Source organism: Mesitornis unicolor, unplaced genomic scaffold, assembly GCF_000695765.1.
Source record: "Mesitornis unicolor isolate BGI_N332 unplaced genomic scaffold, ASM69576v1 scaffold15417, whole genome shotgun sequence".
In the NCBI taxonomy this organism is placed as follows: domain Eukaryota; kingdom Metazoa; phylum Chordata; class Aves; order Mesitornithiformes; family Mesitornithidae; genus Mesitornis; species Mesitornis unicolor.
In genome coordinates, this window is record NW_010195884.1 from 1625 (window position 1) to 27014 (window position 25390).

The 25390-nt window shown below is 38.1% G+C and overlaps 2 protein-coding genes across 2 annotated transcripts; one reads left to right on the forward strand and one right to left on the reverse strand.

Annotated features, from left to right (window-relative positions):
• Window positions 1–481: 481 nt before the first annotated feature.
• LARP1B (La ribonucleoprotein domain family, member 1B) lies at window positions 482–15795 on the forward strand (the record flags this gene model as incomplete). The annotated part of the gene is made up of 14 exons (XM_010188280.1): window positions 482–625; window positions 873–1041; window positions 4773–4917; window positions 5132–5306; window positions 6119–6291; window positions 6767–7132; window positions 10172–10295; window positions 11211–11422; window positions 11816–11922; window positions 12447–12607; window positions 12935–13079; window positions 14303–14412; window positions 14633–14760; window positions 15562–15795. Coding segments are annotated over 14 exons (2393 nt in total), but the record flags the coding sequence as incomplete, so codon positions are not given.
• A 6840-nt stretch (window positions 15796–22635) lies between these two features.
• Window positions 22636–25068, reverse strand: PGRMC2 (progesterone receptor membrane component 2). The gene is made up of 2 exons (XM_010188279.1): window positions 24618–25068; window positions 22636–23860 (listed from the first exon to the last, which is right to left on the reverse strand). The coding sequence occupies exons 1-2, from the start codon at window positions 24856–24858 to the stop codon at window positions 23763–23765; spliced, it is 339 nt and encodes a 112-aa protein (XP_010186581.1). The 5' UTR covers window positions 24859–25068; the 3' UTR covers window positions 22636–23762.
• Window positions 25069–25390: the final 322 nt, after the last annotated feature.

Consider the following 25390-nt stretch of genomic DNA (forward strand, 5'->3'; position numbering starts at 1 on the left):
ACACCTGGGAGGAGAATTGCATGGTCATTCTTTCCTGTCCCATGCCTATCATAGGTATTGTGATCCCTGAGCTGGCACCAGAGTGTCCAGTTGCTTCAGAAGCTTTTGAGATTGACTGCCAGTCAAGCCCGTTTACTCTTCATTGCTAACAGCTTCTGCCTGACTCGCCCTTAGGCATGGCTGGGCAGACCTCACCATCTCACCCTTGCAGCTGCAGATCTGACCTTCTGCTTCAGCCAGCATGACTGGGTCATTGGATTGCCTGGTCACAAGCTGAGGATTCTGTTACGGAGGGCTTTCTGACACTAATCATATATTCTGTACTGTCACTTCCTTCGACCTTTCTGAGCATCCAGAGAGTGGAGAGAGGTGCTTTCCAGTGCAATATTTTATGGTTAATACCTAGGAATAAACCAGATACTGCATAATTATACTGTGATTTTAAATTGTTATTTCAAGTATTATTTTTTTTCTCTCAAAGATTGGCGCCGTGACAGAGAAAAGAGAGATGATCACGATGAACTGTGCAGCTTGAGAAGTGAGGGTGGCAGTGTTCGAGGATTCTCCAGAGGCAGAGGAAGAAGTAGAGGCAGAGGAAGAGGACGAGGCAGAGGAAACCCTAGAAGTATGCAGAGAAGTAGATGCTTAGTAAAAACTTCAAATCTGTGTTTATAATGTCGTTGTTTGCACATGAAGTAAGAATTGTCTCAAAAAACGTATCCTGTGACTTAGTGTAAGCAGTTCGAGTTTTTCTAGAATCAGATACTGAAAAACAATAGTAAAGTAGCAGTGTGTATCATGCCTTGAAGTACTTCTGTGTTCGACTGAACATTTTTAATCATCTTTCTTTTATGTTCTCCCTTATTTTCAAGTGAGCTTTGAATATTCAGTTGATTATCAAGAACTGTATGGTGAAGGCACTGACCAACTATTTCAACCTGAGCTTAATGCTAGTATAATGTATTACTATGATGCTGGAACAGGAGTGCAGATATATTCTGTGGATGAAGCACTTCTCAAAGAATATATAAAACATCAAATGTAAGTAGATTAATATACATGTATTTTTAGAGATCTAGTTAAGATAAAATAACTCATTTCAAGCAAGTGTTTAATCCTTAATATCCATATAAAGATGGAGATTAAGGCACTTCAATTTAACTTTTTGATTTGACTGTTACCAGTGTCAGTTTGAATTTATTCAATGGTAGGGTGGAAGAACTTGAGTGATGGGGAGGAATTTTAAGGAAGCTGTTCTGCATCTTGTGCTGTAGTCTGGCTCTAACTTGTGTACCTGCTTTATTTATGGTACATAGCCGCCTTTTTATGTTGTCATGTAATTGAGATATGGATGTCTCTGAGCTTGTGCCTTTGAGTGCTGTTGGTCTGTTTGCCTATAAAGCTCTTCTTGGGTGATGTAGCTAGAGGTTTCCCTTATTTGCTCTCAATTTCACTTTGCGAAATCTTGTTAGTTTTATGTTTTCAGAGTGTTTCATCAGAAACATTTAACTGAAGGAGAGTAGTTTTGCAATGATACTTGATTTTTCAATAATCTGAAATGTTTGCTTTCTCGTGTACACCATTAGGCAATGAGAAACCATCTGGAAGACTGATAATCGCCAGGAGACATGTCAAAAAGGGCCTGGAAACCACTAGTTCATTTTAAAGAGAGAGTTTCCACCACTGTCAGATATTTCCATCTTCTGTACTTGCAATGGCATTTCTCTGTGATGCCTTTGTGGTGGTTTTTGATTGCCCTCGTATTCCGTAAAGCAACTTGCTTATTTTATTCTTGCTTCTTTTGTTACAGTTGACGCAAAAAGGAAGAGAAAAGCCTCTTTAAGGGCAGAAAGTATCTGGCATGTGGCTATCAACTTCAAAACTTCTATTGCAGTCTTTTTTGTTACTCTTGCTGCCAGGCCCCTATGAGACCTGACAGTGGACATGTACCCCCATGTCAGGATAATCGGCCTGCACTGTCCTCAGACAAGTGAGGGAGGAGCACAGACACTCCACTGTTGGCCAGATTTCTGGGCATGCAGTGTAGAATCCAGACCTTCTAAGGTAGGACATGGTGATGTCCCCCTCTGCTGAGAAAAATGTCAGTTACAGCATTGGTCACATCTGACTTCTGGTTATATTTGTATTTTATTTTAGCAACAAGAGGTTGACAGGTGTCAGTAGAAGACTTGGCATGGCTGGCTAACTAGAGCCTTTGGTTGCTTGTGTGATATAAACTCCTAAGGCAGTTTGATTATGGAGTTTGCTTTTCATGAGAGAGGTAGAGATTTCTGAGCAGGTTTAGGACATAACTTCCCTACTTATATGCTCCTGAAAAAAAAAGTGGTTTTGTTATCTATTCACTCTTTTTTAATCACATTAGAAAATGATGGGAAACAGACTTTATTCGTCAATTACCTATTATTAGCTTCTAAATGAGGATGGTTTTGCCTGCCTTTCAAAATTTAGTTATAAAATATTAAAGTGCCAAAACAGGAAGTATATACAGAGTAAAACTACACAGAACTGTTAGCTCTCAAAGTTCTTTACAGAGTCCAAGATAGATGAGGATATGTTAGGGAAGTGAGATTGGTTTGCATCCTAGAGAATTGATGACTTTAAAACAGTTTACCTGCTTAATAGGGAAAACAAGACTCTGTCCAGCTGAGTTGTTGTGTAGTTACTGTAAGAAATACACTGCTGTCAAGCAGTTTATACTTGTCCTGAGAGCCAGCTTGATGTACAAGAGAGAATAATATTTGTATTACATAAAAAAAATCTTTAACGTTTTTAATTACAGGCTGAAGTTGTCAGCCTGAAAAGTTTCAGGGCTTAGCAACTCCTCAGTCTGCGACATGCAGTAGAACTCCATTCAAGTCCTCTTCTATAGAAAATAAAGAAATAAATAAAAGTTCAGATATGCATCCAAGCCTACGCATCAATTCGGGACTAAGCAAAGGGACTGAGGAGAATGAAAAAGAGAGGAAAAGGTGGAGTATGGGTGTGCTTAGGTTTGTCCCTCTACTTGGAGCAAGCTTATGCATTGTCTTCATTCATCATTAATGGTCTCTCACGTTCCTTTTTCTAGAGTGATGGACATCAAGTGAGGCAGTTTGAGTCAAGTTCAGTCATTGTCCATTTCTGCTTGTGGAATTTTTAACTAGGTGAATCGTTACAAGATTTTACCTTTACTGTATGACTGTAAAGGTAATATTAGTAAAGTGTTGATATGGCTTTTGTGCTTGCTTATCTTCTAGGCTGGGAGGGGGAAAGAGATGTTGTAGTTCAGAACACTAAACAAAATATTCTTGAAAGAACTTTCTCTTTGTGTGCAGTTGCTTCACTGATCACCTTACTTAGCTCTGAGTAGGAGCTTAATTCTCTGAAAGCCTTATTCTCTTCTCTGTTTGCTCTGATTCAATGGCAGTGTTTTCATTTGTTGTATGTCTTGTTGCCCAACTTTGAGACTTTGTGTTCATTCTGTCTTGGAGCTGAGTGTTTCAGATAGAGAGATTTTTCTTCAAATTTCTTTAGCTACCAAAATTTATAGAAAGAAATGGTATCAAGCTTCTTCTTGGGTCAATGATGGCATCAATCCTCTCCTTTTTGTAACTTTTGCCTTGAGCCCAACTCCAGCAGAGACACTAAGGATTTTATTTTGTTGAAATTAGAATTAACTTTATGTTTCCATTTGTGGTTTGTATTTCCTCTAGTTTTATTTTGTACTACCTCTGTTTTTGTGTTGTAGAATTTTAATTATTCTTCACTAAATATTTTACTACCTACATTTTCCTGAAGCTGATGAGTATTAGTATTCCTTGGATGTAATATACAAATTCATAGTATGATGTGTAAACTCTGTGAAAGGTCTAGATTTTAGTCATCATGACTAAATTGTTTTTTTTACAGTCTTTTTCATAGGATGTTTTCTTGTTCCCTTGCTTTGTATGACAGATCATGATTCAAATTCCTTACTTTTCCTCTTCAGTAAGCATAAAACACCTCAGTAACCTGATCGTTTCATAGAGCAACTTCATTGTTGAAGATCTGTCTTTCTGCTATTTCTTTGTCCCTTGTCTCTCTTGTTCTGTGGTATTGTCAGATTCCTGAAATGGTCCTTGTTCCTCTTCTCTTTATCCACTAAAATAATCTCTTCTTTTAGACTTTACCTTTCCCCATGAACTGTTGTGCCTTTTGGTACAGTTTCATGACAAATACAAAATTACTGGTTTTATTTTCTCATCTTCCCACAAGCATGCTTGAACTAATGATTCACAGTACATACACGTGCCTCAACACTCAGATAGGACACTTAAACCTTCTAATATACTGGAAACTGGGAAAAGGAAAGATACAGTTCAGGATGAAGGTGCACTGATACTGCTGTGTGGGAAATAACGTATGCCCTGCCTGTAAGCAGTAGTTGTCCTTCATCTGTATGGAGGCTGAGAGAATGTTGTTTCCTTCTGTTCATGTAAGTAATAAGGGAAAGGACGGGTGAACAAAAAATTGAGCATAGTTTTTCCTTATGCAGTTAATATATGTCGATGTTGTAACAAGGCTTTGATTCATACCCTCGTACTGTACTGGATCGTCTCTTAGTATTTTGAGTGTGCGTGCTCTTCTGTAACTCTTACTTATAGTGATACACCTGTTGAAAGAGCAAAGTGTGCTCTGTTTTTAATGGAGACTTTAACAGGGAATTTCTCAGTTGCTATTTTCAGATTTTCTTTAACCTATAATAGGCTCATATTTGCATGTTTCTTTCACAGTGAGTATTATTTCAGCACAGAAAATTTGGAAAGAGACTTCTTTCTGAGGAGGAAGATGGACCAACAAGGATTTCTGCCTGTTTCATTGATTGCTAGCTTCCGTCGGATGCAAGCTCTGACTACAAATGCTACACTCATTTTGGAGGTAAAATAATTCATAAGGACGTGTGTAGAAAGTTGTTTCATTAATTTTGTACCACCATTTAAAGTCCATGCTATGAAGTTAAGAAAAATTTCTGTTTGCAATGCCAAGGATTTTATAAAGAGGCTATTAAATGGCAAAGTTAGGGGGGTTTTTTCTTCTTTGGATGGTGCTGGATACGTGAAGTTTTTAAAGCTATGATATGCTTGTCACAAAGGCCCTGAAGGACAGTACAGAAGTTGAAACTGTGGATCAGAAGATAAGAAAAAGGGTTGATCCAGAAAAGTGGCCGATTCCAGGTCCCCCTCCGTGCAGTCTACCACCGACTGACTTTTCTCAGCTCATCAATTGTCCAGAATTCGTACCAGGCCAATGTTTTGGCTCGCATACTGGTAAAGGTTATATTTTTATAGAAACATAAATTTAGGACTATTCAGCATAGGAAGTTTACCTCTTGGTACTGGTTTCATGATTGAAGTTGTACATTTGGTAGCAGTTTATTCAGCTGATGTGCCTGCCAGCTGTGCAGTTGCCAGCTCATGTGGCTGGCATGGCTGATGTGAAGTAGATAAAAATGTGCCTTTTGTGTTACGGCTGTGGCCACTCTCCAGAATATAGTGTGATAGACTCCAGTCCTTCATTTGTTGTAGTAGTAATAGTAACCTTAAGTTAGTCATAAAACCTGCTTCGTGTTGGTAGCAGCTGAAGTTAACTCTTTATTTGGTGCATGTTCGCATTGGATGGAGTTCTCATTCACGCTGTTAATAGGGAGTTCACATTATTAGTAGGGAGATGGCATTGTTTGCTGACAACCCTTGGCAAGGAAATCTTTTACTAAAACATTGGCTGGAAGTAAATGGGAAGAATGAAGACTGAGTTAGGCACAAGTCCATAGGGCTAGAGGATGTGTCCCTAATGATGCTGGTCTTGTTTTCTGAGTAACACACAATACGTCTCAAACTGTTAGATACTTTCCACATAAATAAGTTGGTAAAATTGATTTTTTTCTAAAATGCTGAGTGAACTGTGAAAATGATGTCCTAAAAATGGAAAAAAAAATAAATTTGCTGCTCTGTGTTATATTTAAACATAGAGGTAGAAAAATGGTAGCTGCAGTTAAAAGACTAGTGAAACAATGGGAAAAAAACCAACCCAAACCAAAACAACTCCCATCAGGAACTAAACTACTGTTTTCCAATGCTAGAGTCTGCACCAAGTTCTCCAAGAATGGGAAGCCTGCAGAGTCCAAAGGAAAACATTGAAACGCGTAATTTTCAGGCAATGTCTAAAGGATTATCTACAAGTTTGCCTGACTTGGACTCTGAACCTTGGATAGAAGTGAAGAAGAGGCATCATGCATCCACGGTCAAATTAAAGGTAAAATCAAGTTATGTTTAAGTAAACAAATGTAAAACCTGCTAACTTTCAGGTTGTACTGTAAAACAAAATTTTTCATGTTTCAATGTATGTAATGCTTGATAATGCAATACAGTTACTGTGGATACTTCTCACTCTACCAGACCTGGAATAAGTAAGTGCATTTAAAATCCTGATCCAGAGCTCACTAAAATGAAAAGGAAATACTGTTTGGTTGTTTTTTTTCTGCTGAGGGACAGTTGTACCTGTCGATTATTTAAAACTGTATCGTAATGTGCATTGAGAATTGTTCTAAAAGCTTGTGGCAGAATTATTTAGAACAGTAAATTACTTAACAAACATCTGAAAGTGGCTGTATTGTTTCTAATTCCTGTACATTCGTTTATTGAAAATGTTCTGTCATGTTCTATTTGTCTCCCATTTGGATAATCACTATCCAATTCAAATATAAAGTGCGTCCCCTTTTCTAATTTAGGCAAACGTTCCTATACCTGATCAAACATCAGATCAACCACAGCCTCCCCCACCTCCAGAGGAACAAGAAGAACTTGATTTTTTGTTTGATGAGGAGATGGAACAAATTCAAGGTCGGAAGAATGAATTTGCTGATTGGTCAGAAAGCGATTCAGATTATGAAATTGATGATCAGGATGTAAACAAGATTTTGATTGTAACACAGACACCACCATATATGAGAAAACATCCTACTGGAGGTTGTACTTACAACCACCTATGCCATGCAAAAATTACATCAGAACTTGCTAAAGTTATTAATGATGGCTTATACTATTATGAACAGGATTTGTGGATGCAGCAGAGTGAAAATGACACTAGCATAAAGGTAACTCTCTTCACTTGTGACCTGAAAACCATACTTGTGGCAACAGTTTCAAAATTAATTTCAGCCGTCTGCTACATAATTGTAAAATGCTACACTTTTCTTTCAAAAAAATGGACAGCAGTTGAATTTACAGGTCTATTCAATACTCTTTGCTTTGATAATATTGTAAACAGTAGAAAGCAAAGTCAGCAACTTTTTTCTTGTCACAGATTTGACCAAAAACATTTAGTGAATACTTTTTCAGAACTGTTTTCAACGTTTTGGAGATGGTTCAACTTTTCCAATGTTTTCATGTTCTATGAATAGCTTGTTTCATAACATTTGCAAACCCCTGCCATAGGGGAAGGGTGGGCACATTTCTGAGATGAAGTCTTGAGAGAGGAAGGTAACACAGTAATTTTAAAGTCATTTTATATTAAGCTTGTAGCTTGTTAGAATGATAGCTCTGTGAGCAACGGAAACTTCGGATTGCACATCTCTATTATAGAAACCTTTTCATTTCCTAGCTTGTGCATGGACCCGTCTTTGAGGCTTTCAGAACTTTGCAAGATTGTCAGCTTTTGCGATTTTTTTTTTTTTGAAATATACTAAGCAACTGTAAAACGACAGCAACAGTAAAATGAGTTGAACTCCAGCACGTCATAGGCAGAGATCAGCATGGCACACTGCAGTCCTGTCACTTAAAGCTCTTGGTTTATTAACAAACTCACTCCTTTTGTGTGAGTGAGCCCAGCAAGTGGTGTGTGACTAAGCAGTCCCACTGTACCACTAGCAGATATTATCTGTACAGAAATACAAAGTTACCTAAGGACTAAATGGTGACGGGAAGGAGCTTTATCTGTGCATAAGGGTAAACTTGGGGTGAGGTGGGGAAGTAGCTTAAAGGACAAGTGAAGCATGTGGGTAAAAAGTTGCTAACAAAGGCAGAAGTCAATGTTGAGAATAAGATCAAGAAATAAAGGTAGAATTCAGAATATGAAGTTTTTATTACAAAAAGAATAAACTAAAAATACCAGCAAACTGGAAGAGGAGAGTGAGAAATATTGGGTTGGCCAAAAAGTAATTGTGGTGTTTGGGTTTTTCTTTTTAATAGATGGACATAGATGTCTTGAAATGTAACTGACTTAATTTTAAATCACAAATTCATTATGTAACTTGACAGCTGACAGTTCAAGCTTGTTTTAGAAAAAGAAAGTGCATGACTTTGTTAACAATTATTTATTTGGCATCAGTTTCAAAACAGAAAATCAAAAGGAACATTTTTGTTTTGTTTTGCTGTATTACTTCTGAAAAGGAAAAAGCTCTCTGCAAGCTCATAGAAAGCTATGTGATGTGTATAGTGAAGATGTGTATGGTGCCTTAAAACTATGGCAGTGTCTGAATCGGTTTGCTAAATTTTGGTCTGGAAATTTTGATGTTAAAGATGCACCACGCTCACGAAGGCAAATTGAAGTTGATAACAACAAAACAAAGACATTGATCAAATCCAGTCGGTGTTTAATGACACGAGAGATTGCTGATAATCTTAACATATCAAAATTGAGCATTGAAAACCATTTAAAACAACTTGGATGCATTACAAATCTCGATGTTTGGGTACCACATGAGCTCAAAGAAATTAATCTCACTAAGCCTGTCGACATCTGCAATTCTCTCTTGAAACATGAAGAAAATGATCCATTTTTGAAATGTGTAATAACAGGTGATGAAAAATGGATCATCCACAACAATAATGAATGAAAAAGATCATGGAGCAAGCATGATGAACCATCTCTAAGCACTTAAAAGCAGATATTCACCAAAGGAAGGTGATGCTGTCAGTCTGGTGGGATTTCAAAGGAATTGTGTATTTGGCATTGCTCCTAAGGAACCAAACCATTAATTTGGACATGTACTGTCATCAACTAAATTTAAAAAAAATTAAATTATGCCATCAAATGGAAGCATCCAGAGTTGGTGAATAACAAAGCTGTTGTATTTCTTCATGATAATGCTCAACCATACAAGTTTGGTCACTCATCAGAAATTGCTGCAGCTTGGATGGGATGTGTTACCACATCCACCAGATTCGCCAGACTTGGCACCATCAGACAACCATTTGTTGTGTTCTTTACACAATGCCTTGAATGGTAAAACCCTCACTGCTGATGAGGATATCGAATCGTTCTTGGAACTGTTTTTGGCTGAAAAAGATAAGAACTTTTTTGAGCACAGAATCATGAAGTTGCCTGAAAGATGGCAAAAGGTAATTGAACAAAATGGACACTCTTTTTTAATAAAATCTTGTGTCCCATGAAAAATTCACCTTTCGTTTACGCAGAAAAAACTGCAGTTAGTTTTTGGCCAACCCAGTAGCACACAGCGAGATAAAATATTTTTGTTGTTGTTGTTATGTTCTTGACCATGATTTAAACAAGGCTTTTCACACACACCATGTACATGCACACATGTCCCACCTTCAGTTGAGTAGGAGTGCAAATGATTTGAGATGCTGTCCAGTACCTTGGAAAATCCCATCCTTTTGCATTTTAAGCTAAAAATAAAAAAACCCGCCATACCCCAAAAAAACCACTGGACACTTAATTTACAAATGCTGGCTTTTTTTAGACATAGCTTGAGGAATGGAGCAGGGCCTCCTCTGCTGCCCTGAATTGTTAGAACCTTCCCTGGCATGCTGATTACAGAAGAAAGATGGCTTTGGGCTTGGCAAGGGGCAGGATCTGTCATTTTTATGTCTTATTTGTCTGAAAAATCACATGTAGATGGCCTTACATTTCCCCATTTGTTGGTGTAACTTTCTTTTAGCTAGTGTGGTGTGAGCTGCATTAGAAGTTTATATGCAGTGTTTGTGGCAACTTTTTTTACCATGTGTGCTAAAGACTCCTTCAATTTTCATTAAAAGAAGAGTGTACTGGCTGTGTACGGGTAGTTGTGTGTCAGTTTTGGCTTGCTTATTTTCTCTTTTATGGAATTCACCCATTCCTCAGGATGATACCTGTTACCGTGCTTTGTGTTTACAATTTGCTTTTTTTAATTCAGCAAGAGATTGAGGACTTTAAGAAGCTAAATCTTGGCAGCGAGGAAGAATTTGGTAATCTTGCATCAGAACCAATTGCTGATCCAACCCAAGAAGTTCCTCCAGAACCTCCGGGGTTACGAAAAGGTAAGTAATACAAATTTGGTTTTTTAGAATCCCTGTAATAAAGAACTATTTTCTAGGTGCGTTAACCCTCTCTGCCTGTGTACTATTTTAATTTTGGTTTAGCCTGTAGTCTGAGGGGCTTTTTTTTTGCTAATCTTTCAAATTGTCGACTGTTCAACAGTAGTGTAGTTTCCATTGCATTAGAAGAAGCTGGTACTAGTCCTTTTCAGGATATACAATATATGAGCATCATAGAATCATTAAGGTTGGAAGAGACCTCTAAGATCATCAGGTCCAACCATCAACCTAACACCACTATGCCCATCAATAGGCAGTGTTCTGTCTTGTCACCATACACCTGGTGTTGTTTGTATAACTTGGCATTTACAACGTGTAAAGCAATAGCTAGCGGTGGTGTCAAACGTTTTCTAGAAAACAGTATTTTTATGGGAAGTGGGGGTAGAAGGAAGGGAGGTTAGAAGAATTTCCTGCTTGTATCATAAGCTTACCGAGCAGTCAGAATGTCCAAATCTTATGTTTCAATGTATTTCTGATATGGTATTATTATTAACTAGGACATGTGCTAAGAGCATCTTTAAAGTAGTTGAAGAAAACAACCTCACCAAAAGGCATGAATGCGGTTACACTTTCCCAAATGTTTATTTTCTGTTACTTTGCTAATGTAAATACACAAGAACAAGCAGGTAAGAAAGAAATGGATTTGAATTTTCTAGCAAAGACATGCCTGAAATATTCCTTTCACAGTTTTGAGCAGTCCCTTTGTACTGCTTCTACACCAAGTGCTTTTTGTGAGTTTGGGGGTGGTGTGGTTTACTTGAAATGAAAGAGGCCTTTAAGGTATTAGATACCAGGGGACCTTAGACTTTGATATCCCAGGTTTCTTTATAAACCAAGGCTTTTTCTTCCTGCCTACAGATGTAGCCGAGGAGCTGTCTTGTCATTTGTTAAGTACTGCAGTACCTCCAACAGCAGTGATGACTCGATCGCTGCCAACAGCAGTTCCGGACTACCCTTGCGTTCACCCTGGCTTCACCCCACGAACGCCTCGCACCCCGAGGCTACAGGATCCCAACAAAACACCCAGGTTCTATCCTGTTGTTAAAGAAGCAAGATCCATTGATGTAAAGGTAAATGGAAAGATGTAAATTTTTTTGAAAAACAGAAAAACCCTGTAAATCTCATGTCTGTGCATGCAATTTAACAAGAATGAAAAGGCAAAAAATGAAACACTGGTACTTTTTTATTGTTTATCTTCAAAAATATTTACTGTATTCATTCTTTTTTTATTTCTACAAAATGGTTTCCAAGTTTTCTCTAACACTTCTTAAAAATCTTTGATGAAAAAGTGTAATGTCTAAAGATTTTTAATTTGTTACGTAAGACTAATCTTAAGTTATGAAACCGGAGTGTTGTGACTTTGTAATGTTAGATAGAATATTAAATTTTTAGAACTTTGTTATAAGAGGGAGAGAATGAGTTAAATCAAATTAGGGAAATAAATACTTCTTTTACTTTCTTAGACTCCAAGGAAAAGAAAAACACGACACAGTACAAATCCTCCTTTGGAGTCCCACGTGGGCTGGGTGATGGATTCCAGAGACCACAGGTCAAGAACTTCCTCTGTGAGGTAATTTTTTTTTTTTTTAGTTGCCATAGAAAAGTTGGTTGCAATGTCATTAGTTCTCACTGCTAAGGGAGAAGTTGGCTGCAATAAAAGACGATTTATCAATACAGTGATCAAGGAAAACAAAAAAGATGGAATACAAGGCTATTGGGAAGGAAGCTAACTCGACTACTCTCTGTTGATCTATGGTATAGTAGCAGTAGTATTACTTCAAGTACTGATGTTCAGTTCAGTGTTTTTGTTTGCTGTTTGCTGTTAAGTGGTCATTTAAAACCAGGCATTAAAGTAATGTTTAATCATCATAATCCAAAGCTGCCTGTTTTTTTGACATATTAGCACAGACTCTGATTTTCTTGAGGTACACCTGAAAACAGGTGACTGGCACCCCAGGCACACATTGTAGAGGTCCTCAGGTGACTGTGCTATTCTGACAGCTTTTGTATACATCAGAATGGTTGAAAACTGACTTGAGAAAAGCACTGTTTACAGGACAGAAATGTGTGGTGGTTATTTTTTTTACAATCCAGCAGTTCCAATGCTTCACCTTCAGAAGAAGCTCCACTAGCAGGAAGCTACGAGTGTACCCCAAATTCTCTTCCAAAGCTTCAGCATTCTTCCCATGAACTGTTAAAAGAAAATGGCTTTACTCAAGAGGTGTACCACAAATACCATCGAAGGTGTCTAATGGGTAAGCTGCTAAATGCAATTCCTAAAATTTTAGGTGGAAGTTACCAGGTGTCATCTGATACCAGTTTTCTCCACATTGTTCCTTATTCTTAATTTTTCTTGATAAAGGAAAACAAAATTTATTTGACGCTTATATTTTATGAACTCTGCTTTCCATTGAACTTTAAATTCCTTGACAAAAAAAATTGCCCTCAAGTTTTAACTCAAGTTACTGGAAGATCATGTTTGCATATTACTAATGGGAGAGCACTTGAAAATATTCTGCTGAAAAATTTAAAATAGATGCTTTTAAATTTTTTTTCTCTCTCTCCTGTTTCCCCTACCCCAGAGAGGAAACGGTTGGGAATTGGCCAGTCCCAAGAAATGAACACACTTTTTCGTTTCTGGTCCTTTTTTCTGAGAGATCACTTTAACAAGAAAATGTATGAAGAGTTCAGGCAACTTGCTCTGGATGATGCAAAAGAACACTACAGGTATTTGGGTTTTCCTGGAAGTTACAAATTGTTGAGGTCTTATAACTCATTTTAATGACTGTTAAGTTTATGTATATTTGAAGGGAACGTTTTTAGTATTAGCTTTGACTCTGTAAGTCTTTAAAATAGCTGTGTAAGTTTTTTAATACCAAAAGTCTGTTTCTGTATATTTGTGCTTTACAGATAAATGGCTACACATACAGCATTTCCTGACTTCTAATGGGTCCTGAGTTCCATAAACTCCTGTAACTTGACTGTGACAAGTCAGCTCTCTACTTACTAATGCTTATAAGATTCTTCCTTACAGAGGTGAAGATAATAACCTTCTTCAACTTGTTCAGACTGCTTCTTGCCTTCTAAAAATACAAAAAAAAATACCACAAAGGAAATTAGCACTGCCCCTTTGATGCTATTATTTCCTTCCTTTCACCCACTTCCCCCTACCTCTCTCCCAGAGAGACAAGGTAGCTCAATGCTTGGAATGCCAAGTGAGGAAGTACTGGCCATGGTTGATATCCTGAAGTTCAGATCTGTTGTCTGAGACTGCAGACTCTGGGGTGCAAAGATGGCTTTAATAATACCTTGTCTCTTCTCTGAGCTTTCTTGATCCTTGGTGATTATCCAAAGGCATATTTACCAGGAGAAACTTGAGAAGGCTTTTAAGGGAACAAAGGTGACAGCAGATGACTGCAGAACAGAAGGAGATCCCAGCTATCTCAAGGCCCAAGGCAGCTCTAATGGTGGCGTGGTAGCCAAAGCCAGAGTGTTACGAAATACTGAGCCAGAAACCCTGGTGATGGGGTGTGCAGGAGCTGAAACAACACCAAGTGCTGCCCCACACAGCTGGTTTTGCACTGGTGGTGGGTTCAGCTGACTTTTGGTCTGACCCGCAATGGTTGGCGTTGTTGAAACTGTGTATACAAACATACTGAAAATGTGAAGGCATTTGTCTTGCATTTTATGTGTGCCTATAGTGCTTGTAGTTCATCAGTTAAAACTGTGGGACAAACCTGACTTTCCCAAGTCAGTTTTAATTACTTGTGAAGGTGTTTCAGAAGAATAGGTTGATTAAAAACTGATGTGAAAGGGAAGCATTTTTTATGAGGAGGCTAAAATGAGATGATGCCATTTACATAAATGCAAGGAGAGACTGAAAACTGGCATCTGTCTGAGGAATGAGAAGCGTATGTATAAGCTTTTTGTACCTCTTTGTTCTCTTACAGGTATGGATTGGAATGCTTGTTTAGATTTTACAGCTATGGCCTAGAAAAGAAATTCAGGCAAGAAATATTCAAGGATTTCCAAGAAGAAACAAAGAGAGACTATGAAGCTGGTAATTATCATAGGCCAGTCACTGCTCACACCAGGGTAACTGTAGTTGGGAGATAATCCCAGTTCCTTGGCACTGACTTGTTAAATAACCCAAGAGCAGCTTTTGCTCATGTTCCTTTTATCTTACAGTTCTCTTAAACATATAGTTAGCAGTGAATAATTAAGTTTTTAGTTAAATCTGACCTTTGTAAATTGGTAAAATTATCTTTTTCCATTATTAGGTCAGCTCTATGGACTGGAAAAATTTTGGGCTTATTTAAAGTACTCTCAGTATGAGACTCCAGCCATTGACCCCAAGCTGCAAGAATACCTTAGCAAATTTAAGAGACTGGAGGACTTCAAAGTGGATGTAAGTTTCAATACCTAGTATATAAATATTTGATGTATGGATATTTTTACCACAAGGTAAACTGAGTACAATAGGCACAAAAAGGCAGCTTTGCAAATCCTGTCAGTCACTAGAAATAATGATTTTAAAAAATTAAATTCAAATGAAAAATGCACTGATTTATTCTAGACATTCTTTTTGAACTAAAGTATGGTGCTGAGGTGTGGCAGCTGCAGTCTAAGAAGCCCATTGATCCACTTTCATTTTGTAATGAAATAAATAGCACAAAATAGTTTTTTGTCATCTGGTAAGACTGATGACTTCTACACCATGTAGGAATTTGGCAAACTAATTAATGGCCAACTGGCCTTTCTTAATGAACTGTGGCAGGCATTGTCCTTGCTGGGACTTTATCCTCCTTGTGGAATGCTGAATTCTTAAACTGTGTGGTTCCAGAGTACAGTGCTGCTGTGTTTTTCACAGCTAGGTTATGGAGTACTGCATTACCATCATCCTATCTAATCCTCATTTTCTTGGAGCTGTGGCAATCATTTGGACAGGGATGCTTAAATAACGCTGTAATGTAAGGCTGGTTACGGTCCTTAGTATGTCATGCACTTGCACTCCTGGCTAAACAGCCAGGAAAGCTTTAGGATATTGAGGAATTTCACTCAACAGTGAGTTGTGAATAACTGAGGTTACTAGGCCTAACTAAGGGCCTAACTCTTGTATGCTTTCATTTTTGATCCTTTAAGTGTACGAAAAGGCAAATACTGGGCCTTGCAGAAAAGCCTTTAACAGGTTGGCAATGTTTATTTTCAGCCTCCTATTAGTGAAGAATCTGGCAGAAAGAGACCGGTAGCTGCAGCAGATGAGGATTCAGGGCATCGCAGACATCAGTATAATTCATCTAAAACACTTCTTGCGGCTAAAGCCATGGCTGCCTGTCAGTGCCAGGCACTGGGAAACTTAACCAGCGCGAATGCTCTGCAAGTGTCCATAGGCCCTAACAGCGCTCCCACAAAATCTATAGAAAGTGATGTTCCAGAAAAGTAGTCTTAAAACCAGCTTGTGCCCTTGAGAATCAACTTTTACGTCACTGCTTTAATTTGGAGATCTTTAAGGTGAGCCAATCTAATACGTGATTAAAAATGCATGGGAAAACAAAGGATTGGATTCTCTTTTTTTTGTAGGATTTCGTTTCAAAACACTGACCCTAGGAGAGTTGCATTTGGTTTTGGGATCATCAGAAGGATCCTAGGGAAGATTCTTTGGCTTCAGTATTGCTTTCCTCAAGCTTTTGTTTACAAAGAACTGCATTCCTTGCATATGCAAAAAGTACTTTGGGGATGCCTTACATTTCAGCTCATATTTCTTAAAAAAGGTATGATATATCCATGTTATTTACTGTGCTTTCTTTACGCAGATTTTACCATTATTTGTATTTTACCAAAGCAAAGATTGTTCTATATAGAATTGTAAATGTAAAGTCAGGATCTATGTGATTGGTTTGCTCCTGAATCTGTAACTATTAAAAAGTATGTTTTTGTGCAAAAGCACACTTGAGAACGTGCAGCTGTACATGAAACTGCATTTCTGGATTCTATTTAAAGACACAGTTTGCGTTTTTTTCAGGGTCTCCATAATTTGTATTTTATTAAGTACAAAGTTTGAGTGGACATTGCTATAGGATGGTTTTGCAGATATTTCTTTCAGTACTGGTTCTTGATAACTCAAGCAAGACAAATACAGGGGAAAACGGATCTGTTGATTTCATAGCGTCTTAAATTAATACACAATATCTACAATTGGTGCAGGTTGTTAAAGTTGCAAACTATTCAAATTACTCTTGGCTTGAGAGGTGTCTTCATGTGACTTTCTCCTGTGATTATGAAGTACTCTAACAGGATAGGCATACATTTGAAAAATATTTTTTCTTCCAATTAGTTTGGAGGGAAACAAAGCATTCCTTGGTTTTTGGTTTTTTGTTACTTTAGTTTGCAATACCTGAGTGAAGCTCTGCTTAAATTGAGCTAGCTAAGCCTAAATAATTTCAAACAGGTCTAAATAAAATTTCACTGAATGTAAGTTATTCAAATACAGATTAGTGTCTGCAGGGGGGATGTTTCTATCCTGTCATTTCTTATCAACTTCATTACTTTGTTTTTAAAGACTCAAAAAGAACTGAGGCGGTAACTTACCTCTTCCCAAGAGTAGGTGAGAAGAACATCTGCTTTAACTTCAAAGTTTAAAAGTTACGTCTAGCACAAATGCCTTAACCCACAAAGGTATCCTCACTGGCTGCACATCCATGCCTGGGGTTTTGAACTTGTGTCAGATCTCAGAGGTTATAACAAGTCCATTGATTTTTCAGTCATTGTCTTGTGAATCTCAATGAAATGAATTGTGAATGTTTGCACTGTAAATTATTCCGTTAGCAGTGGCCTTCCCAACAGTTAATACAATTTCAATACAAAATTGAGCCTTTTGTAAGTGGCCTGTTCTAAATGAATTTAAATGAACATAGACCGATATTTTAAGTAGCATCCTATAAATATGCTGAAGTGACACATCTCATCTTGCTATCCAAGAAAATGATGTGAATGTAAATTTGGATTGAAATTGTATATACAAGCAATAGATTTATTTCCTTTCACTTTTTCATTGGAAAATATGCAGATGAATCTTTTAGTGTGTGTAATTTTGTGATATCTTGACAGATTTTATAATAACAAAAAATAAAACCCTAATAGTGTTGTATATCAACTTTTGTTTTCCCAAAGCGTGAAGAAAAATGGCTTGAAAGAGCGCAAGGCTGTAGATGTGCATGTGAATTCCTGTTGCCTCTCGTGCACTAAGGTATTGGGGAAACCCAGCCCCTTAAAGCTGAAGTGGTTCTTGGAATGTGAGCCAGTTTTCAAGTTCAATATTGATTTCTTTTTTTTCATATGACTGGGTGTTTGTCAAAGACTATGACAGGTGAATGATAAATACAGCTGAAAGCAAAGCAATGAATACTTTACCTGCTGTCTGTCCTGCTGGCCTCTGCAGGGCTAGTTATCGACAGATCCCTTTATTTAGCGGCATTAAAAAAAATACCCAGGTCGGTCAGTAGTTCAGACTACCTTTCAGGAATACACCCTTTCACTTCCCATCAGCTTGCATCTTCCCCCTCTCTCCTTTCAGACAGGTGGAAAGGACGATACTTACACTGCTGCTGTTCACTTGCTGAGCTGAGAACAAAATGATTGAATTTTAGAATAAATGCCAACAGATGTTGCTAGTGAAGCAGCTTGTCTCACTGTATGACTTAAAGTGGTTAATCACCTTTCAATAACTGGCATACCTGTTGCAGAGCCATAACTCTGTCTTTGAACACACGCATGTGTCCAGCATCCTTTCCGATGCCTTTTAGGTCTGTTTAAGCCTTACCTTCAAGTTTACCTGTCTTAAGACAAATGCTTAGCAAGTCTTAGACCCTTCCTTGCCTAAAAATTCTCCCATGTGCTTATTAAAGAATGTTGTTTAGGTTTGTCTTCATTTCTTCTCTTGAGAAATGACCATACAAATATTTCAAAACACTACCCTGCCTCAACTCATTAAGATTTTTCTTTAGTCATGCTCAAAAGACAGATTCTGAAGGCCTCCTGAAGGAGGAAAGACTCAAGATGGCTTATGTTCCTGATGGCGAGCATCTGCCTGACTGATGCTCCTGGAGTTTAACAGGGATTTGGGTTTCTGTGGCAGATAAAGCATTAGAATGAACAGAAACCAGTTTGTATTCATAGCAGCCTGTACCCTGCAGACTTTGCTTCAGGCATCACTGCTGCACTGAGGTGACAAATGACCCTCCCGCAGCTCCAGACAGAGGAAGAGACTAAGCATCAGCTGATGTTCTTTTACTGACAAATCCCACAGCTACACCAGGCTGTAACCATCATCTTCAGAGTTTTATTCTCTGATGTCTTCAGCCTAGAGTGATTTGGTCTGGGTTGTTTTGGGGGTTTTTTTTGGGGTGGGGGGGTTTGGGGGTGAGGTTGGTTTTGTTTTGTTTTTTCTTTGAGGGGATACACACACGCAATTCCCTTTGCAATTTACACTTCCACAGCCACCACAGTGAAAATGCAGTCTAAGGTATTGCTGCTGGATGTATGACCTAAGCAGCATGAGAGTACAGCTTAAATGGCAAGATGTTATTTAAAAAAAAAAATTCTGATCAAATCTGTTAGCAGTTCTAAGGTAGTGCCTTGGTTAGTACCTTCAAAGCTGATTAGCTGAGGTTTCTTGCTAGTAAAAAAAAAGAATAATTGAATGCTTGTGGTCAAGTGACAAATCCAGTCTTGCCCCCAGAACTTCATGCCTCCCAGAAGGCTTTATTCTTAGCTGCTTAAAAAGTGCATACACTTGTAGGCTTTGCCCAGTTACCCAGAAAATTTGACAGGTCTGTAAAATATGACCACCACAAAAGAAACCAAAACTAAAACCAAACACAAAAAATCCCAACAAAACCCAAACCCGAGTAAGCTTTGTAACCAGAATGGCGACAATTTCATTTGTTCATTATTTTTGCAGGAAGGCTGCAGTGCTAGACTAGACCTCTATGAAACACGTTAAAGCTGCTGCCTTCCAGTACAGAACAAAATTACACAAAACACAAGAATCCCCACAGAGAAAGGGTGAGGAACGAGTTTGAGGTTTGATTTTTTTTTTTTAAGTTTTCAGGTAAACCTCCCTCAACCCGCATTTGAACTACCTTGGCACACATGTTCTACCAAAAGCAAGTTTAGAATGCAATCCATAAACACCTGCTAATAAACACTCACCTTTAACCATAAATTAGAAGCCAGTGGAAGGATTTGCCAGTAACATCCATCCTTATTTATTTGATTTCCATATTTAAGTAAGCCTTCAAGGGCAGATGTTAAATAGGAAAAGGAGTAAATAGCCAAACCTACAGCTGCAATTGCACCATTCCATTCATGCCTGAAAGATCAGTCGGACAGCAGCGAGGGCAGGGTTTTCCCCACAGCTACACTTCAGTATGCAACAGTAAAATGGGAGAAAAGCAAGACTGCAAGATGAACTCTTAAGGCTGTAGGACTTCCCCACAAACACACTTGGAATTAATAAATGAGCTTTAGCAACACTTCAGTACTTAGTTGCTGAATGAGCGAGTTACACTTCATGGAAAACCACACAGCTTGGTCCTAAAACAAACAAACAAACAAAAACCCCCAAGTAAACCAGAGCTAGGAAGACCATGATATTCAAAATGTACCAGGTCTTGATCAATATTTTGTACTATTCCACACAACAACGCATCCATTTCCTGGAGGAAATAAAACCCCACAAACTTTGATTGTAGAGAAAAAATTATCAGAGACTCAAAAAAAAGAGTGAGGTTTAACTATTCCTCGACCTCTACAATAAAAATAGTAAAATCAAATGGATTTTGCAGGAAGAAAAAAAATACATGAGAAAATAACTTAGAACTAAGATATTTAAAGTGAAACAAGATCAGAAGCAGAGGTCAAAGTGCTTTTACATGGTATGTCCGACTCTGAAGGACAGAAAATTTAAACCTTTGCCAAGGAAAATTACGGGTGGCTCAGTGAAAAGAAACAAACAAGTACAAGCATGTGAAAGGATAATTCTGTAGTTCTGAGTGGAAAATCAAGATGTTCAAATTAACAACATGGTAGCTTTAAAAAAAAAATCAAGGTTAAAAAATAGATTTCTGCCCTAATAAAGCATGTTTTGGGAAGCAATATACAAATGAGACAGAAGTGTCAAATGACTACTCAAACTAGTTTAACATGAAGTCTAACCTAGGAAAACAAGTTAGATATTAAACTGGAAGTGTATTTTGTTTCTGAAGGTGATGAGAAATACTCCCTTCAAGTCCCTTATGTTGCTTAAACAAAATTTAACACATTGTCAGTATCAACCTGCCTGTCATTTCAGTTAATGGTGACTTCTGACCAAGTGATTGACATAAATATTACAAGGATAAGTGTCTCCATAAAATTACTACGTTAATTGCACTGAAATTTTGATGGATCTGATGTTATTCTAAATTATTCTTTGTGTCAGTCTTTTATAAAAATGAAAGCTACAGTGTGCTTTAAAGCACTTTTTTTTTCAGGTTGTCAGCTTTAAATCATGAGTGACTTTGTATGCAGGATTAATCAGGCTAATTTAGATCCACTAGACAGCAAAATACAGGATTAAGTCTATGCAACATACTGCTGCCATAGTATGACAGTTCTGTATTCTTCACAGTTACCATTAAGTTGCTTCAAAGCAAAAGTCATCCTTTACGCATCTTGATGTTACTGTTCTTTTAAAACAATTTTAAAAACCCACAATCAACAAACAAAACTTCATGTAACTTCAATGTGATTAAGCCTCACTACACTTCGTATAGCAAGCGAAAGGAAAAGGCTGCACTTGGATTAGGCAGTTGTGACATATGTAAAACTGTACCATTCTTTCTCCAGTAGGAATTTTCTACATGAAACAGCTACGAGCATGACTGATGCTACAGCTATGCCAGGTGTAGCAATTTGAATCATTGTAATGAGTTAAGAGCAGAGCAACGCATGGCGAGTGTTATGAACCTCCAGCCATGGCTTTGTACAGTAGAAGCTGTAACACACAGTGCACCTATTTTTATGTGGAAGTCTGAAAAAAAAAAAAATAAAGATTTGTCTGGTTGTCCTATCTGATAGTTGGGTAAGCCGCCTTATCCTGCTCCACAGCTACACAGGTCTTTGTGCCATGATGAGGTGCATGAGCTGAAGCAAAAGCAAAAAGTGAAAAACATACAGTAAATGAAGTATAGTGTAAAACCTTTGACAGAGAAATTTAGGGTGTGTGGGGTTTTTTTGTGTTTTTGGTATTTTTTTAACTAAAATTCCTTAGTAAAGCGTCCAGCTAAAAAACTGGTGCTTAAACACTCCTAGCTCCCGGTCTTGTGCAAGAAAGCTTTTCTTTACTGGGTAGCTTCTGTTGTTCCATTTAAACCACACATTTCTGCGGTCAGTTCCACTAGCATGCCCAGCATTTCAGCAGTGTTCAGCAGACAGTACTGATGTGCAAACCGAAGCCTGCACACTGCACCAGTGCTCAGCTAGATTATGGTCAGTAGCTGAGTAGCCACACACCTCACTGGCTTCTTCAGCCTGTACAAGAACCTGCAAGTGTCACCTAACTTCTGTGGAGAAATAGCTCCAGTTCTGTTACTGCTTCTGCTCTGATAAAACTATTCTATGCCAAGCTTGGACAGGCAAGAAAGAGAACTGAACCTGACTTCTAGGACACGTGAATCAGACGTGATTCAATGGAAGATTTCTGTTTGTTTCATTTACAGTACCTGGAATTTCATAATTTACAGTTCAACAGAATGTATGTACAGAAGTCTGTTACTGTAGACTTACCACAGGTGAAATCTGCAAACAGGTACAGGTGTAAGCCATAAAGCTGCAAGTCACCAGCTGAAGTGCCACAGTTGTGAATTTAGCAGAGTAGACAGTGAAATTTTTACAATAGTGATACCTGTGAATGGATCCCCAGTGTTCTTGCCCTATTAATGCCTCGGGACATACTCCTTTTACTGTACATTATACAGCTTCCTAGAATGCTCCTCTCCTTTATTTACAATCACTTAATTTTTTCCCCCACTGTAAGTACACTGGCATAGGCTTATTCCCTTAAAAACAGCTTACCTGAGTAAGATTCTTCAAAAGCTGGGTCTTGAAAGGAAAAATAACACTACAAGAGAGGAAAAGCATTAATAGTGATGGATGTTACATATGCGAGACTTCTTCCCCTTACTTTGTATTCCATCATTCTCCAGCTCTACTTAACAGCCTCCACATAAAGTCTGACAACACATTTGGTATTGTACATGCTTTATTAAAATGGTACTTGTATTTACAATATCTGCAGAAACAATCCCTCCCAAGTCTTGCATTCAGACAGACACACACACATACACACGCGCGCACGCCCCTTCAGTCTACAGGGGTGTGAAGGCTATGCTCCCAAAAGTTAGGCAGCTTCTGGAAGTGGAGGAAGGGTGACTTTTTTGTGTGTTTGTAATTACTTAAAAAGAAGCATGGGAGTACGCGTTTGGCCATCACAATGCTAATTTAAGTATATGTAGTATTAACATATGGCAGTAACACTGAGTATTCCTCTTTTACATTCTATACACAGAATGACATCAAGGTTTTCCAGTCAACAGAACATTCTAACTTCAGTCTCAATGCTGCTTGTAGTGACTATGAAACCAGAATTTTGGGGCTGTTCCTTAAAACAATTCAAGTCTATGTAAGCGAAATAAGGCACAATTAATATTTGATTTGATTTGATTTGATTTAGAAGATGGGAAAAGGGGAGAGAGGCAGGCTTCAGGTAATAGCTGTTGCAGAGGAAAAAGTTTTACCCAATCCTTTTGAGAAAAGGATGAATTTTACCCCCATCCTAATCTACATGGACTTCTCTTAGAGAACTGAAGTATTCCGCCAGGGCAACTAACGCCCATACAAAACAAAACTGGAAATTCACATTTTAACACCAGTTTCAGTAGTCTAACCTACTGATGCTGATGTACATGAGTACGTCTTTCTTTAATGCTGAAGGAGAAGACACACATAAAACAAGATTCAAACCTTCCACTGAGCTTGAAGACTCACGTCTTTTAGAGAGCTTGTAATATATACTACTAGAAGGCTTCAGCTTACTGATACGAAGGAATAGCGTTTTTGTCTTTAAATCCCTGGCCCCTCTTCACTAACGAAGCCTAACCAGACATTACAAATAAACTGCAACAAAAAGTTTGGCAGCACAAATAATGTCTAGTATCCAAATCTTCCTTTGTGAGTATATTATTTTCCTTGTACAAAACCTGTTGATGTTTTTCGCAGCAGATGAACTGTACCCAAAGATGCAGGACATTCTGTGATGGGGAATAAGAGGTTGCAGTTCCGAAGGCCCCTGACTTTGGTTGTTTACAAAGTTCATTCCTGTTTAGTGTGATCCTTGGTATCTTCCTCATCTGTGTATTCTGATGGTTCTTCCCCTGGTTTTAGGAGTCTACCTACGTAGTCGTATTTTTCTGAAAAAGATTTATGATTCCATTACAATCAATTACAACTGCATTTGCTAGTTAGCCTGCACTACAGCAAATTCACTTTTTCTCCTACTTACTAAGGCTCTGAACCCAAATCTCTGAAATTGATGGCAATTCATCGGCAAGCTCAGCTTCCTAAAGCAATCTTGATACCATTGCTGCTCACTACTGTTTCTACTCCAAGTACCTAGTTTCAATGCTCCCACAGCTAAGCAGACAAGCTTTATCACACAATGGCTGAAAATACTCCTATTTAAACTGGCACAAAATCCCTCAGTCTGTTTTGATTTCAATTAATATGAAAAATTGCTCCCCCTCCCTCCAGAGGCATATTTCCAGACTTTTCAGAAATTATTTCAAGATAAACTTGTTTAACTTTTCATGCCAAAACAACTCTTAGTCCTAATCATAAATCCATGGTGTCCAAAGCCAACAGCCTGCAAGCAGAAATTCTGTTGGCCAAACTACACTAAGATCAGAAAGTGAAATTCTCCACTTAAGAACCGAGCAGAGAAGAGTTCTCTTGTATAAAACTGAAAGGTTGAAAAAGCTGTAGTAGGATGTAGTAGAATGCTCTCTATGAAAGAAGGCTTGAAATCCCTGGTCTTTTCCCAAGAAGGTTATGCTGCATTACTCATGTTATTGCCAAAATCTCTTTAAAAGCTGCCCCAAGCCCAAATAAGTCATTTCTATTAAAAGCATTTCCTTAAGCTAAAGTTGTGCTGCTAATTTGAGAATTTACCTTTAAATTGCATTTCCCACTCTCTGACACTTTCCATCTGTACAGCATTTAAGTCCGATAGGTCATCATATTCATCTCTGAGTGCATCTTTATCTAGACAGAAAGTTGCTAGTCCCCTGGAGGCATCTCTGCCAGCAAATATTCCATATGGACCCTCTGAAAATAAAAAGACAAAATCGGTACCTTCAAGTCTTTGTTTATGGTGACTGATCTCAGTTCTTACACAGTCTGCCGAAGGCATACATTAAACTTCTGCAGTGATGGGAACAGCAGTAGTTACAACGCCATGGCTGTTCGACATTCAACAGCACTGCAATTCAATCTTAAGTCTCACTAGGAGATAAGAGTCTGCTGAGAGAAGTGGTACCAGGAAAATAGCTTTGAAGGGATAGCTGGAAAAATGCCTGTCATTTGATGCAAGTCAGTTGAAGTAAATTCCAAAGGGACCGGAGGCTGGAATTCAAAAGAAATGCACTTCTATTAAGCAAAACACAGAATATTTACAAGTCAGGCATGAATGCAACCAAATTGTATAGACATCTTAATTAGAAATCTATTGAATTTTATCAATAAATAGAACCTGAGTGCTAATTAATAATTTCACTTCACTTACAGAATGACCACAACTTTCTACATACTTGACAGTGCATCTTTTGACACATTTCTTACTTCTGTGGCCATAACTTCATTTATTTTGGGCAGCAGTTCACCATATTCCTGTCCCATGTTGTTCTTGAAAACTGCACAAATCTTCATGTTATGAATGTAAAGCG